Below are 17,604 nucleotides of genomic sequence, written 5' to 3' on the forward strand. Positions count from 1 at the left end.
AACATCAGTGAGAGTTCATGGGAAGCTCATCAACGTGCGGGGAACAGCTTATCCCTCTAGCTAGGCAGCAGACTGTGTGATGATAGCACATGAGGAATTGTTTGGTTACGGGAAGATGTTCATACAGATGAGAGTGTGAGAAGGACAAACACCCTTAGAATACATCTGTTTTCCATTTAAACATATCCTCTTATTTAATTACTATCCGAATGTGCAAATGCTCAGTGTAGTACAGGTGAATTTATAAGGCCATGCAGACATACATATCATTGTTCTGGTGTTTTGTATATACTGTATTGAGTAAACAAAATCTGTGTACTGTACTTAGAGGCCGATTCAGACCTGCGAATTCGGCCCTGTCTCCGATGGTGTGTACACACACATGTGCAGTCCACCGCAGCGAGCGCCTTCAGCAAATTTTTCCTTCATGGGCGTGCCAACAAAAACGGTGGGCGTGCACATAGAAACACTGGGCAGGCCCCAGGGAATTCATGCGCTCCCCTGCCTGCTCGGTGCCTGCTTGTCACATGATGTCAGCCATCGATCCCAATTTGGACAAGAAAGTTCAACTTGAAAAGAAAGTCCTGGCTTACAGAATAGCGAGGGGACTCGGGCGGCGCGGTGGGCGTGCGTTCACCAGGGCGGCGTTAACCTGCTCACTAGGCTACAAATATATGCAACCTAGCAGGCAGGACTGAATCAGGCCCATAATCCTTTCATTATAGGGATACCTACTTTTGGCAAATACTATTGGTGAGACCACTAAAGTGCTTAATGCAGCACATATTCGAGTAACAAACCATGGACTATATTCTGGTCCACACGCAATGGTGTCAAATTCACAGCATTGCATGTGGCTTAAATGCTGCCGCTCGCACGGCCGCCCACAAGGCTGACTACCACCACCACACCCCCCCCCCCCCCCCTCAATCAGTAATTCCCCCCCCCCCCCCCCCCCCGCACAGCTGCAAATGGATGTTTTGTATAAACATCCTTTTGCACCCTTGGGTGAGGGGCCAAATCGTTCAATGGCTGACCATCGAATATATTTGGAAGGGGCAAAGACACTCTCTTTGCGTGATCCTTGTACGAGAAGAGGGTGGACAGCTGACTTCTGGTGAGGACAGCTGCCCGCCCCCGGCACCCGCATCATGGCACCATTTGCATGCGAACGCCCAGCATTTTCATGGGAACACCCGTGAAACGCTGGGCGTTCCCTTGGGCACAGCCCATTGCCACCGCCCCCTGCTTGCACTGGAAGGTGCGAACAGGATGGCCACCCAGCAGCAGAAGCTGAACATTGCTCCCCCATGTGAATCAGGCCCTATATTCCCATGTGTAATGCCAGTGTGTACAAAACTATGCCTTATCATGTATTATGTTTATTTTTTCAAAAGTGTTCTTGTAATATCAATTGGCCTGCTCAGACTGCTCTAATGTGCATGTGGTCCATGACGTGAACACACACAGCAGCGGCTCAGTTATTAAAGCAATGCATCTATTAGCTATTGCTGTACTGTTATGTACTATTCGCATGTAACATTCCTCACTAATATCGACTTTGCTTTGTTTTGTAGACACATAGAAAACTGGAAAGGATTACATACATTGAATGCTGTGGATATGGAACTTTACACTGGACTCCAAAGGCTGTGAGTAACATCCTTGTCTACACTACAATATACACGGTTTTACAATAGGTGAATAATAGGTGAATAAGCGTTGCTGTGTCCCATTGACCTTGGTGTCATTTCTCAAATTATGGATGCGTGTCTGGTTAACCTGTTTCCATCTCATTTGTATTTACCCTTTCATCAAGGGACCAACGGTTTAAAAAGTTCATTATTTCTAGGCCAAATAATTAACTCTTCACTCGTCTACTGTCTCATTAACTGAGTCCTACATTTGTAGTACGGTAATATAGGTCTAGACTTAGGGCATCTGAATCTTATGGGACCTAGTGGAGGTTAGACTCATAAGCTCAGTGGTAATCTGGGTATGGGAGCCGGGGGAACAGTGAAAGAAGTCGAGTGTTGAAAACACTTTAAATCCTGGCCAGGATATACCATAGTGTTAAATCAGAAAATGTTATTAAATTTTAATAGGCTCCCTTTGATTCCAACTCTGCAACATATGATATTGATTGAAATGACATGTGTCACTATCCTACACAACATGTGATCATATAATTGTATTTTAAATACCATTTGGTGTGATATTACATTGTTGGCAGTAGTTCCGTGACTTACTGGAATTTACTGTACACGGTTGGGGTTTAGAAGCAGGGAAAAAAAATCTACCTTCCAAACTTTAAGCTTTAATAATTGTGAAATGTATATCAAAATATCAGAAACTGTTAAAGATTTACATATGACTACTTGCATAAGTTTATTAAATTACCTTGCAAGAAAATGGAAATGACAGTAAAATCAAATAAAATAATCTTTCCCGATGTCTTGGATATAAAGGTCACAAAGATTTTTCTACTTTTCCCTGCTCAAAAAACAGTGCTCATGTTGTATTTCCAAGCAGCCGTGGCCTTTTATTATGTTTAGAAAACAGAAAAGGAACCAGCATGATTTTAGTAAAATACTTAATTGACATCGCTAAAGCCAGGTCCAACCCAGAATTTTGACCCCGGGTCCGAAAGTTTCACACTGCACGCAGGTTGCCCATTGTGCACAGGGTGACCTGGTTTTAACACATCTTATAAACCGGGTTAAATTGCCGATTTGGTTTACCCAGGTTATTCAGTTTGGTGCTTTCACACTGCACCTCGACTCGGGTCAACCTGGCAACAACCCAGGTTATAGGTGTGGTGTGAAAGGGGTATAAACCCAAATGATAACCTAGGAAAGAAAATGATTTCTGAAAATAAAGCAAATAAGGTTTTTATACAGAATCCTGGGCTCCTGGCTATATTCAGGTTAAGCAGTGATCCTTCTCCTTCCCTTCCTACCTTGATGCACCATATCCCAGATTTGTCATGTCTGCTGTGTGTGTCTTTGCCCTGCTACCTCCTGTGTTTGTCCCTGTCACCTTCTTTGTTAGCCTCTCTGTCTCAATTTGTATTGTGTACCTGTGTCTCTGTCTGCCCATGTGTAATTCTCCATTGCCTCCCTGTGCGTACAGATGTGTCCCAATAACCAGTATCCCATCTGTCCCAGGTATTTTGCTTTCACATGCGTCCACAACCCACTGCATCATACTGTACTTTCTTTACCCTCTCCTTTAATTTATCCCATCTTCACAATATTTTTTCTAATTGTATGCTCAGTGTGATAGGAAAAACCAAACTTTAGCACGCACAGTGACCAGGGTCAACCCGGAAATAACCTTTGTCAAACCCTGGGTTATTTGTGCGGTGTAAAAAAGATTTGATATTCCTGGACCACTACCCGCAAAACAAGGTTTTTATTATTGATAACCATAACTTGGTTATCAATAACATAAAGGGTAGTTTTCAATGCCGGGGGCAAGCGGTGACAGTGAGCAGGGCTCGCCCTGTCAGTATTCAACTGACTCCCCCGCATACGCCAATTCCCCCTCGCTCCGTTTTTGGAGTGAGGGGGAATCAGCGTATGCGGCTGCAAAAGCAGCAAGACCCGCGGCTAAATGCAGCGGGCTCCCAGCATTAGCCGCGGGTCTCGCTGTTTGAGGGAATCCTTACTGTCCTGTGACAGCGTGATCTCCGCGAAATGTTGAATAGGGTGAGCAGCCGCCGAAGGGATTAAACAGTGAGGATTGCTGGTTTTCTGCGATCCCCGCTGTTTAACCCCCCTCGCCGGCCGCTCACCCCCGGCATTGAATACTAATCAAAGAATACAGAGATAAATTCAGTTTACTCTACAGGGAATATACCTGGCTCGCAGGTATAAATTATTAACCAAACCATGATTTCAGAGAGTACATAACAGTTTCCGATGCTTCTTCAGAAATACATACATTTATTACTATTACCATTAGAAATTATACACAGTAGATTCTGGATTATTCATGCTTCGATTAACCATGCAATTGATTACCCATGTATAAATTTTCTGGAAAAAAAAGGTGTAATTATTCCTTAATTGTGATTTATTATTTATATAGTATATTCCACACTTAACATGTATATCAATTAGCCACAAAATTCAATTAGCCAGCTTCATGGCCCCTGTCAGCAGCATTTATAATCAAGGTTCTATTGCAATTATATAACTTCCCCCTCTGCAGTTTCTGAGACTTGCTGTGCCAATGTTGCTATTGATAACCATGGTGGTTCTTGTAATTGGCACACATTTAAACTGAGGGAAAGAGAGAGAGAGAGAGAGAGAGAGAGAGAGAGGTTCATTCAATTAAATCAATTCATGCAGAAACAAATTAATTTATGTTGTATTAATAGGGTATTTGAAGTTCATACAATACACTATTTATTGGTGCTTGAACTTTTGAAAAGGAAGATTAATATCAATGAAGTTGCTCTGTGTGAAGCAACACACTAGTAGTGGATGGAAGAGCCAATATATGAATAGAAAACAGTTTACATAATTGATGAGCATCTTTCTTAAATGTCTCACTAACATTTGATAAAACTTTAATGATCCTTAAACAAAAGTAAAAGATGATTGCTCTTATAATTGACTGATGTTATGCTCTACTGATATAACTAATAGGATTCATATTGGTTCACAACCTGTCACTACTGACAGCCGATATACTGGATCAGAAAGTTTATTTGTATATTGACGTAAAAGATTAAAATGTTGCACAATGAGGACCAGCCATGCTATCTCCAAGTGTGCCTAATGTTGAAAATTAGACTGAATAATGGGAGTTATTTTGGTTCACTCTTTCTGACAAATTCCTTCTTAGAAGGATAAAACCATGTGCACTGCAGGTGGGGCAGATGTAACATGCAGAGAGAGTTAGATTTGGGTGGAGTTTTACTTCAAAGTAATATCTTTAATGCAGTGTAAAAATAAAGCAGTCAGTAGCTTCCCTGCACAGAAACAAAATAACTCACCCAAATCTAATTCTCTCTGCACAAGTTACATCTGCCCCACCTTCAGTGCACATGGTTTTGTCCTTCTATGAAGGAATTTGTCAGAAAGAGTGAACCAAAATAACCCCCAATGTCACATAACCTTGAATTGATCTCATGTTCTTTTTGTCCTATGGGAATGTTCATGGAAACATCCAAAATAATTGTATACAGGAAATTATTTCATTAAAGTTCATTTAAAAATGCAGTAATACATTGTATTAATACACTTACGGGGTGATTCAGGTTGGTTTGCAAAAGCCAACAGCTTCTTTAATGGACAAAACCATGTGCACTGCAGTTGGGGCGGATGTAACATGTGCAGAGAGAGTCAAATTTGGGTGAGAGTTATTTTGTTTCTGTGCAGGGTAAATACTGGCTGCTTTATTCTTACACTGCAATATAGATTTCCGTTTGAACACACACCACCCAAATGTAACTCTCTCTGCACGTGTTACATCTGCCCCGACTGCATTGCTCATGGTTTTGCCCATTAGAGAGAGATTTTGCTGTTGAGAGCCAACCTGAATGAGACCCTTAGTGTATATGGAGTGTCTATGGGGGGGGGGGGGGGTATTCAGTCCCGGACACTATTTGCGACAGGGGAAATAGCGGTGACCGCCTATTCAATGATGTCTTTTCCGACAGCATTAATGCGGCAGATCAACAGAACGGGCCTGACTTTAAAAGCAGTCTGGCACATTTTGTCGATTTCGGCCAGGACTTGTCGCATTCGCGGCCGAATACCGACAATCCACAGCCGTTTACGTGGACAAGCCCCCTTTTGCGGTGGAACAAAACAAAAACGAGCCATTGTCACGGCTGTCGGGCCAGGTCGACAGTGGTGGCCCGGGATTGATTACCCCCCTATATCTTTTAAAGCTAATAAAATATACTATATTTGCACTGTTTTATTTGCTTTAATTATATCTTAAATAACTTAATAACAGGGATCAACAGTAGAAGTAATGTTCCCATAACTATGCCCATCATAATATAAAGAGCAAATGTGACTCTATTCATGGCCAGCAACCTGCTATAGTGTGCACAACCAGTAATTATGGTGGCCATTGACTGCAGCTTAAGACTCAAGTGAAAGAAGCTTTCCAATATGACACGCACACACACACACACACACACGCCTCAATGCTCTCTTTGAATGTTTTTGTAGTATTAAATTCAAAGTTAATTGTTACTCACAAATAAGTGAAATGATAAGTAAAAATGATACTTCAGTCCATGGTGTTAAAGATAGTGGTATGCTACAGATGGAGCTGGTCTAGACTTTGCAGGGGCTGGCGAAAGTATCCCGCCAGGGGCGCATGTGCACGAGACGCTTGCGCACTCCGTGGCAACGGAGCTTGCCCCGGGTCCCCATCGCCTCCCCCGCTGTCGCCGCCGGTCCCCCTTGCCGCCCCCAACCCCCCCCCCCCCCCCGGACCTTGCCTATCTCCCTGTCTCACTGAAGTGGAGACGGCAGGGAGATGCTGCCCAGCCGCCGTGATACTGGGACGTGTCCCAGTCCCTATCACCAGCGCTCCCCAGAGGAGAGGATCTGGTGGGCGCTGGCATTGAGGGGTAGATTTATTATAGCGGTGCCTAGCGCTGTCCCTGCTGTTAGGTATAGGGCATCGCCGCCTGCAGCTGGCGAAGTCGACAGCTGCAGGCGGCGGAACGGTCAGCGATGCTGACCGTTCATAAATCTGGCAGGAGGAAGGGGCGCAGTGCAAAATAACGCCCCTGCGCTATGCCTCCTGCCCCACACCGCTGGCGTTAGAGTAAACGCTCGGCGGGTGTGATAGATCAGGGGAAGCGCTATCCCCTGCTATAACGCACGGGGATAGCACAGATACCCCTGATCGCCTAGTAATAAATCTACCCCTGAATGAGGCCGGCTCCATCTGTAATTCCCAAAACAAGTATAGGGGTAAAAAACTCCTGATTACAGACGGTGCATATTCTTGGAATGGTAATCTTCAGTAAAATATACTGTAGTAGTAAAATTGTTGACATTATCAGAAAAGATATTCATTCAATGTCATAAAAATGAAAATCACAATTGCAAATTTGATAAAACTGCACAAATAAAGCATAAAGTCAATAGTAAAAAGATAAATTGTTTGATTCACTTCCAATATCGGGCCTAATTCAGTAATGTGCGAATTCATAAACTCAAACAGTTATCAAAGGACTGCTCATGCATCATGCATGCGCAAGGGGAATTAGTGACCGAAAATGCATATAAATTGTAAACATAATCATCTCACCGTTTGACTGACAGGAAGCTGGCATTTAGGGGTGGTGACCATTTTCTGGGTGTCAGAAACAAACGCAGTTGTGCCCATACATTTTTGAGGAGGGCCTGATGTCAGCAATGACCCCTCACAATGGTACAGACGGCAAAAACTGTTCAATGGTTCAGTAATTGCTTATGGATTTGCGAGTGGATGGCAATTAGCTATACATTCGTAAATATCTAGCAATTCTACAAGGGGCGTTTTAACTTTCACATTAGCTGCCAAGTCTGAATTAGGCCCATAGTTCCATAGAGGCAGTTTTCCCACTATTTGATCCTAACTAATTTCTTTTTAACCTTGAATCAAAGATTTCATTATGCATTACTGAGTCCAAGACAATGCTTTACAAATTTGCTTCTGATACAATGTACTGTATCTATATAATAAAACTCATTATTGCACTGTAATGCCGTTTGAACTAATAGAGACTAATAAGAAAGACTCATGTTTTCCCAAGAAGATCACAATATATTCTACTGATACACTTAACCTAGCAGTATTTTACTAACATAAAGAGTGGGCATAAAAGTATAGTATCATCAAACACTGTCTAATAATTTAATTCAATCACAAGTTCTATTATTATTTCAGTAATTTTACCACTTTTTGAATCATGAGGTGATGGGTGATCAGGAAAGTTTCTAGGGTTCTAAAGTAAATTCTGCAGCAATGTCACATCTAACACTGCAGAGGATGACACCACTAACACCATTTACTGTACAGTATATCATAGAAACATAGAATTTGACGGCAGATAAGAACCATTTGGCCCATCTAGTCTGCCCCTTTTTTACCCTTCAGGTAAACTCAACCCTTTTTAATCCTTATTTCTTTGTAAGGATATTCATATGCCTATCCCGCACATGTTTAAATTGTTCTACTGTCTTAGCCTCTACCACCTCTGATGGGAGGCTATTCCACTTATCCACTACCCTTTCTGTGAAGTAATTCTTTCTAACATTTCCCCTGAACCTACCTCCCTCCAGTTTCAGTGCATGTCCTCGTGTTTTATTACTTGTTTTCCTTTGAAGAAAATTTCCCACCTGTACTATGTTAAAACCCTTGATATATTTGAAGATTTCTATCATGTCCCCCCTTTCCCTTCTCTGCTCCAAACTATACATGTTAAGATCTTTTAGTCTATCCAGGTAAGTTTTGTGATGTAGGCCATGCACCATTTTAGTTGCCCTTCTTTGTACACTCTCCAATGTATTTATATCCTTCTAAAGATATGGTCTCCAGAACTGGACACAGTATTCCAGATGAGGTCGTACCAATGACCTATAAAGTGGCATTATTACGTCTTTTTTTCTGCTACTGATTCCTCTCCCTATGCAACCAAGCATCTGACTAGCCTTCCTCATTGCTTTGTTACATTGCCTCCCTGCCTTTAAGTCACTTGAAATAGTGAAATATCAGCCTACTTGGCAGTGGACCTTATTCTGGTTGACACACTCCCATGCGAATTTGCACGGGAGAGCGATGTTTTGCATCTGCGCATGCACGTATGCATGTAGGCACATGTGCAAACACCGGGTGTGAACAGGCAAGTCCGCCGTCCCATTCGCACCCAACAGTGTGGGCAACCAAACAGTGTCGGCGACCATCGAATGATGTGAGTCTCGCCCCCCTAGGCTGCAAAGGGATGTTTATGCAAAACTTTCATTTGCAGCCGTGCAGGTGAATTCACCGTGCAAAGTGGGCGGGCGGAAATGTGAATGGTGGGCGGGCTTAAAAACACACGCAGTTCTGCAAACTTCGCTCCGCTGCAAGCTTCATGCATTGGGTCGACTACTGAAGGTTGATACCTGAAATAGGTCGACATCTGTAAGGTTGACAGGGTCTGGAGGTCAACACAAGCATTAAGTCTACAGTGGGAAGGTCAACATGAGTTTTTCACATTTTTTTTTGAGCCAACATGTGCCAACGGTATTTCATGCCCTGCTATCCACTGGAGCATGGTTGCAGAATAAAACAGTGTGCCGAGCGTAACGGGGCACCATGCCAGAAGCATGGCGAGTGCGATACGCTCAGACAATGTCCATGTCGATTGTGTCGCCATTCAGGCAAAAGAAACATGAAAGACTCATGTCAACCTTTTGACTGTTCACCTTCCCATTGTCAACCAAATGCTTGTGTCAACCTTCAGACCCTGTCAACCTTACCCATGCCGACCTATTTCAGGTGTTGACTTAAGGCCTGTTGACCTTCAGTGGTTGACCCTATGCATTACGACCTAAAGTTGAACAATGGGAGCCAATGACCCATACCCAAAATAATTGTCCATTGTCAATATCCATTCATTAGCTGTGTAAATGAATACATACAAATACAGTGCCAAAGGGCAGAGCAAACATACAGCTAAATAAATGTTACTAGCAGAATGTCACCTGTTCTGCCATGAAACTCCATTCACTACAATTTCACTTATCTCACTCATAATACAGTGGTACATTACTTGTCAATGTTCAAGGTAAAATGCGTTAGCGTCCAACATTTTGCCAGATTACATTGAGATGATATTGTTATTTTTAAAACATCCTAGCAACTGATGTGTGACATTGTGTTTGCATGATAATTAACACCTAACTTAACTTCACTTAAACCTGATATAATGACTCGGAGACTTAAGTTTGGCAGAAATTGTTAGCTGTATTTAAGAATTTAAACTAATTTAATTGATTGCAATTAATTAATGTTGGCCAAGAAAGAACGGCTTATTATCTAGCTGTTCTTTCCTACCTAATCAATAACAAGCGGTATCTGCTCAGCCTTCTACATTGACTGCCCACCAGTCTGGGTGGTGTTGCTGTCCCCAATGCAGCGAAGGCCTATAGTCAATGAAGGTGAGTGCACCGAAAAACAACTATATACAATGAGTCATCCTTTAACGAAGACCTTAAATTAACCTGATGTTCTTTACAGCCAAACAGCCAATGCAAAGAAACACCCACCCACATCCAAATAAAGGGGAAGGAGGGCGGGACACTCAGGAAAAAGAGGAAGACTCCTCCTCTTCCTGCAACTCCTATCCCCAGCTAAATTTGCCATCACTGCATCCTTATTGGGTGCCGAGTCACATGCTTCACTAAGGTCATCACAGCTTCAGATGTTTAACCCACTGCATACCTTTCTCATTCATTCCATTCTTCATCTTACATACAATAGGCAGAAAATATTTTATTGTTGAAATTCAAAGAACCCAATCAGTATCGATTACAAACACAGTCCTTTTGAAAGAACCATCTTTCTATATGTTTCACAACTTGTAAACCATTCTTGTTTTAGAATAGCTTGTGTTAATGAATTGTACATAGAACAGTTAGCAGCAAACTTTCCACTGTGCAGATTCATGTGACAAGCTGTAGATATGACAGCTGTAGACATAGAGGGTGAGATTTAATAGGATGCCAATCATTTACACTGCAAAACCAGTTTGATTTTGCAGTGTAAATGATTGCCGCTTTAAAAAAAACTGGAGATTTCGGACTTCCGGTTCCGGCGGGCATGTGAGAAGCCGCAAGGAGACACAGCTCCGTGGAGTGGTGAATCGGGCGGCACCCCAGCACCACCGCCGAGCGGTCTCACCCTAGGGGAAGCTCCCCCACAGCCGCCGGACCACCGCCCGCTGCATGGAGAGATTCCTCTCTCCAATGCCAGGACGCCAACAGACACGCTGCACGAGTCAGCAAAAATCCAAGATGGCGGCCGCAAGCGCAAAGCCTCCCAGAGCAGGGAGAACGGACCCAGCCAGCCCACAGACGCCAGCACAGCACCTGCAGATATCTGAGCTCTGCACCCATAGCCCCTCCACCGCTGGATTGCCTCAGGAGGAGAGGGGAGACACAGCAACCCGGGCTGCTGATCCAGCTACATACCAGGACATGGTAAGAGCGATCAAAGACACTATCACTCCCCTGTTTCAGCAGCAGGCAGACACATTTAAAGCCTCTATTGAGGAGCTTAAGGGACATTTAACACAAGTCACTCAGCGTGTCTCCCAGAATGAATCACAGATTGGGGCTATGTTCCATGAGGTGCAGGAGCTGAAAACACATAATACAGCCCTCCAGAAAACCTGCCACATGATGTCTAACAAAATTGACGACCTGGAAAATAGGTCTAGGAGGAATAACTTAAGGCTGGTGGGGTTACCTGAATCAGTGAGAGGACAGGCGCTGCACCATTTTATAAGAAACACCTTGCCCGAACTATTAGATGTAACCGCCGATTGTAATGACATGGTAGTGGAAAGAGCCCACCGTCTGGGCCCAGAGAAGGAGGGAACAAATACCAGGCCCAGAGTGGTCATATTCAGAACACTCAATTACCTCCATAAGGAGCTACTCTGGGCGGCATCACGCAAGATTAAAGGCCTAATGTGGGACACCCATAAGCTGCATTTGTTCCAAGATTATTCAGCGGAAGTCACTAGGGCCAGGAGAGAATTCTCAGTAATATGCTCCCAGTTGATCAAAGAAAACAAGAAATTTGCACTGATATACCCGGCCAGATTACGCCTGTTTGAAGACGGGTCGACTAAAGATTTCTCTACACCGGGGGATGCCCAGGCATACTTGGATGCAGGAGCAAACCGCAACCCTTCGAGGGAATACTAATAAGGGGACTTAACCGTGGGAATCCATAACTCATAATAATACAAGATCCAGATACAAGGACTCATAACTGTCTGATAGGTATACCCCCCCACTCATAATATACCTCTACTTGGGGTAGGACTGCTTCATCTAACCGCAAGACACACCAGTTGGTGGGGAAGTCAAAGTATGTGACTTTGGGATCATGGGGGGGTCGCAGGACCCAAGCAGAACTTTTCTTGCTCCCAGAGGGAAAATTGAACTGGTGGAACACTTGGAAAAGGTTTATTGTATGAGTCCTGTCAATATATACTATAGCTATAGGAGTTGAAAGACTTTAGATTAAATAATGGGGTGCCAGCCCGCCTTGCTACTCCGGGAGGATCAGCGCGAGAGAGAGATGAGCCCTGAGAGGGGCCTTTACCTCCGGAGGTCAAGTATTAGGCAAATTGTTGCCGAGGAGAAAGACTTTCTCCGGTTTGGTTGTTCATGTTATGACCCGGATCTCATAGAGGTCTCGGTTTGTTTACTGTTTACTGTTAATTTGGTTTGTGGGAAGGGGAGGGGGAGGGGGGAGGTACAGGAGGGTAGATTTACAGGTCCTGGGGCAATGCTACGGATAAAAGTTAGAAATGTTATAGGATGTCAGTCTTAAGATTGTGCTCATGGAACGTGGGTGGAGTGAACTCTCCTATAAAACGTAAAAAAATTCTTATTTACCTTAAAAAACAGAAGGCAGATATTGCCCTGTTACAGGAGACTCACCTCACTGACACGGAACATGCAAAACTTGGGTCAATGGGATATGTTGTGGCAGCTTCAGCATCTTTTGGGTCAAAGGCCAGAGGTGTAGCGGTCCTTGTGAAGGCTTCCCTGAATGCTAAAATCACCCCAATTTACACAGACACGGAAGGCAGGATGCTCATTCTTAAAGTACAGGTGCACAATAAAGAGTATACTGTATGTAACATATATGCCCCCAATTCCTCCTCTAGACAATTTTTCCGTAAACTTTTGGCTAAGCTGTACCCCTATTCGGAGACCCCTTTGATAATAGGAGGAGACTTTAACATGGTAGCTAATCAGATACTGGATCGCTCGGCATGCCCTAGAAGAATACTCTCTCCACCCAAAATAGATATTAAATACATCACTGATCAATTACATTTGGTGGACTGTTGGAGATTACTATACCCGACAGATAAAGACTACACGTGTTTATCAGCTGCACATGGTACCATGTCCCGTATTGACTACGTGCTTACTGCTTCCTCCATTCTGTCTCACATTTTAGATGCCGGCATAGAGCCAGTCTGCATATCGGATCACTCGCTGATATGGTGTGACATAGCCACGTCGGTAGATACTGGGACTCACAGCCAATGGCGCTTCCCGGCATATTTGTCTTCCTCTATTAGGTTTCGCAATATGTTGGAGGCAAAATGGGAGGAGTTTTATCATAACAACAATGGTCAGGAGTTGGACCCATTAGTGCTGTGGCAGGCTGCGAAAGCAGTACTCAGGGGGGAAATTATGTCATTTGTAGGTAAACATCGCAGAGATAGGGCCGCCCTGGTCCTAAAAGCCCAGGAAGAACTGACAACCTCCTTTGCCCAATTTAAAAGAACCCATTCAAATATAGACAAACAGAAATATATACAAGCTAGATCCCATTTTGATTCGATACTAGCGGCTGAAGCCACTAAAAATATATCCAACTCCAATTTTCAGTTCTATAACAATGGCAATAAAACGGGGAAGTACCTGGCCAACCTCCTTAGGGGAACCAGACCATCAGCAGTAGTCACCTCCCTCAGGTCCCCCGAAAATAAACTGACGCACAAAGGCAGTGAAATTTTGGAAATATTTAACAAATTTTATACTAAACTGTATAGTCAAGACAATATAGATCAGGCCAAAAAAGAGGGATTCTGGGGTTCAGTTGACATACCTGAGATCTCGGACTTACATAGGGAACACATTAGCGCCCCCATCACTGAAGAAGAGGTCAAGCAGGCCATAGGCAGGCTAAAACCCTTAAAAGCGCCGGGTCCAGACGGGTTTTCGGGGGAATTCTATAAGATATTAGGGCCAAAGGTGGGGGAAACGTTAACTAAAGTGTTCAATGCTATCATTTCTGGTGAGCGGGTGCCATTATATTTTAATTCGGCAGTGGTTAAAGTCCTGCCTAAACCGGGTAGAGACATGGAAGACCCAGGATCATACAGACCGATTTCACTACTCAATGTAGACTACAAACTATTGACCAAAATCATGGCGGAAAGGCTAAAATATATCTTGCCAACGGTGATTGACCCGGACCAAACGGGATTTATATGCGGCAGACATTCTGCAATAAATGTCCGCAAGGTATTAGCAGTGATTCAGGGTGTAAAGGGAGGGGAGATCCCAGGTGATCAGGCGATTATATCTATGGATGCTGAAAAAGCGTTTGATATGGTCACCTGGGATCATTTATTTGAAACACTTCAACGTTTTAAGTTTCCATCAACATTTGTAGATCTTCTTAAAAATTTGTACTGGCACCCGCGCACCCAGATAGCTTGCAACGGATACCTTTCTGCCCCTTTTGAAATACAAAGGGGGACCAGACAGGGATGCCCCCTGTCACCCCTCCTGTTTGCGCTTGCACTGGAGCCATTGGCTATTGCATTAAGGAAATGTCAAGGATACAAGGGAATAAGAGTAGGGGATACAGAGGCAAAGATTTGCCTTTTCGCTGATGATATGCTCTTGTTTGCTTCTGACCTAGAAACATCCATGCCAGCGATAATAAAGGTAATCAAATCCTTCGGATCATTTGCGGGATATACAGTAAATGTGAGTAAGTCCGAGATCTTATGGATAGGGAAACGGGGATCGCTTCAGGTGATGCCCCCGACCCTCAGTCAATTCAGGGTCACTACAGAATCGATTAAATACCTAGGAATTCAGATTCCGGGAGACCTGTCCAAATTATATCAGTTGAATTTTACCCCTATTGTTGACAAAATTATAAATATACTAGACAACTGGAACAATATACCCTTATCTATGATGGGTAGAGCGGCTGCACTGCAATCCATAATTTTCCCCAAAATCTCTTACTGTATCCAGATGCTGCCTATAAAACTAACAGGGAAAGATATGGTCAGACTAAATAAAAGTTTCTTTCAGTTCCTGTGGCAGGGAAAGAAGCCACGTATGGCAAGACATAAGACATTTATCAGAAAGTCCGAGGGGGGGTTGGGGATCCCCAATATTGCTGCATTCACCCAGTCAGTATTTCTACGCTACATCCTAGACTGGCTGTTGAACAGCCAGTTATATACACACAGGGCTTTGGAGGGAGAACTGGTAGCCCCACATGCTCTAGCGGCATTGCTACATATGCCAAAGAACTTACTTCCTTCAGGGGCCCTGAATAATATAATGTTTGCTGACACCTTTAGAGTCTGGGTTGATATCAACAAGAAATTAAAACGAAAACACACGGTCACAAAATTTGCCCCACTGATGGGCAACCCAGCCTTCCCTGCTGGAACTGCTTCGGCAGGTTATCGCAGATGGGCAGAAAAAGGAATAATATCTATCAAAGACGTATTTGACCCTGGGGGAAAAGTAATGTCCTTTCAAGACCTTAAAGATAAATACACGATACCCAACAGCGACATGTTTATGTTTTTCCAAGTGCGCCATTATGCGCAATCGCTACCACCCCCCATGTTAAATCCAGAATTACCAGATATTCTACACTCGATATTTGTACTCAGCACAACAGGACCGTTCAGATTAAAATATATATATAGTGATCTTTTGCCGGCATTGCCGGATAATATTTGGACTGAGGCAGTCAAAGCATGGCAAAAAGACATACCGAGTATTGTAGAAGCTAAGACCTTTATGAAACCGATGGAAAAGACTCTTAAAATACTTAAATCTGCCCAATTGCAAGAGGTTCACATCAAGACCCTACATAGGGCCTATATATCCCAGGCACGGAGGAAACACTTTGTGCCAGGAGAATCGGGAAGGTGTTTGAAATGCAAGGGCATGGAGGCGGACTTCTTTCATAGTATGTGGGATTGTGGACGCATCAGGAAATTTTGGGATAAGGTGATGGGATTCATAAATGGAATATGCCATTTACACTTGACCAAGGATCCTCTGGCAATGCTATGCGCAGATTTTAAAAACTGGAACCTGCAGGGCAGGAAAACCGAACTTAGGCCATTTCTCACTATGGTGGTAACGGTAGCCCGGAAAACGATACTAAGAAGTTGGACGGTGCCCTCCCCACCATTTTTGCATTCAGTAAAGCAAAGTTTATTAGACATCCTTCACCTAGACAGGCGTTCCACAATCCCACATATAGAGCAGGGAGTCAAAGGTTTTATGCGCAAATGGGGGGTGTACATAGATTCACTGGATGGGGAAACCCAACAACGTATTTATTCTTTATATGAAGGCACAACATGGTATTTAACTAGATCTCTTAGTAGGGATTGAATTGCACTCAGGACCTGATGTGGGCGGGTGGGTAGGGGGGGGGGGGAGGAGGGGAAGGGGTAGGGGAGGAGGGAAGGGAGGTTAAGTTGGGGAAACTAGTTAAGGGTATGTTGTTCTATATATATTCGTATGTCACGATATGTTTTGTGAGAAGAATACAGAAGACACCGAACAACATAGCTTGTTAAAACGTCATGTTTTATTTATGTTCATTATGCTCGTATGGGAAGAGACAGTATACTTTGAATATATGATGTACATGTGCAAAGCGAGATCTCTACTGTTAACAGACTGTTATTTACCTGTACTCCAACAAAACCAAATAAAATTGTTTTGGAAAAACTGGAGATTTCTTACCAAATCTCTCACTTTCTGAATCTCTCATCCTATTAAATCTCACCCAGTAGATCTACAGTGTCATTTGAGAACTACTTAAACCAAAGAAATGAGGAATAGTAGTTTTGTGAGCTATAATCTTTAATGTCTATTTAACCATTTGAGTGCCAAGTGAATTTGTCAAAATAGGTGTAAAATTGCCAAGCAAACATTTTACTTCATCATAATGACCTGTAAAGTTTACCTTATGTAGCAATTATTTATATAACAAATATCAGCGATGCCGGATAGTTTGTACATCTCTCACAGAGATGTTGGCACTCAAAGGGCAGTATTCAATGATAATTATTGCTATGTGCAGCGAATCCTGTTTAGGATTCGCTGCACATTCGCAGGGTTCCAGAGAGCTGGAGCATTCACTGCCAGCCCTCCCTCTCACCCTATTCAATGCCTCAGTGGCTCGCTGCCCTTGAGCCGGGGACGGCGGCAGGCAGGGAGATGGAAGCCTCCCTGCCTACCCCAGAATGTGTGGGGGAGAAGGAGGGCTCCCGGGGACACAGGAAGCACAGTGCTGCCCCCCAGAGAGCTGGCAGGGGATGCGGTGGAGGCAGCTGCTGCACTGGTCCCGCTCGTGCATATTAAGTGAGCGGGACCAGTGTGCAGTGAATATCTACTGAGCGGCTCGCCGCCCCCTGCTGGCGAAAGTGTTAAAGAAAATATTTAATTATATATTCATGTGCTGAAAGCACATAAATAAAAATAGCATGCACCTTCACAAAATAAAATTAATGATTTTTTTGACACAAAAAAACCCCTTTATTTTAAATGATCACATTCCAGT

General features: G+C 43.5%; 1 protein-coding gene across 4 annotated transcripts in view; it reads left to right on the forward strand.

Annotated features, from left to right (window-relative positions):
• Positions 1-17,604, forward strand: part of NTRK3 (neurotrophic receptor tyrosine kinase 3) — a 572,243-nt gene that overhangs the window by 140,674 nt on the left and 413,965 nt on the right. For all 4 annotated transcript variants that reach the window (XR_014473528.1, XM_083184207.1, XM_083184208.1 and 1 more), the window contains exon 3: positions 1,578-1,652. Coding sequence is in view for 3 of the 4 variants with exons in the window: in XM_083184207.1 (XP_083040333.1) it covers positions 1,578-1,652 (75 nt within the window). In the remaining variant the exon portion in view is untranslated. The remainder of the gene's footprint in view (positions 1-1,577; positions 1,653-17,604) is intronic.

The sequence above is a fragment of the Crinia signifera genome, chromosome 4 (genome assembly GCF_055691185.1).
Source record: "Crinia signifera chromosome 4, ASM5569118v1, whole genome shotgun sequence".
NCBI lineage: Eukaryota > Metazoa > Chordata > Amphibia > Anura > Myobatrachidae > Crinia > Crinia signifera.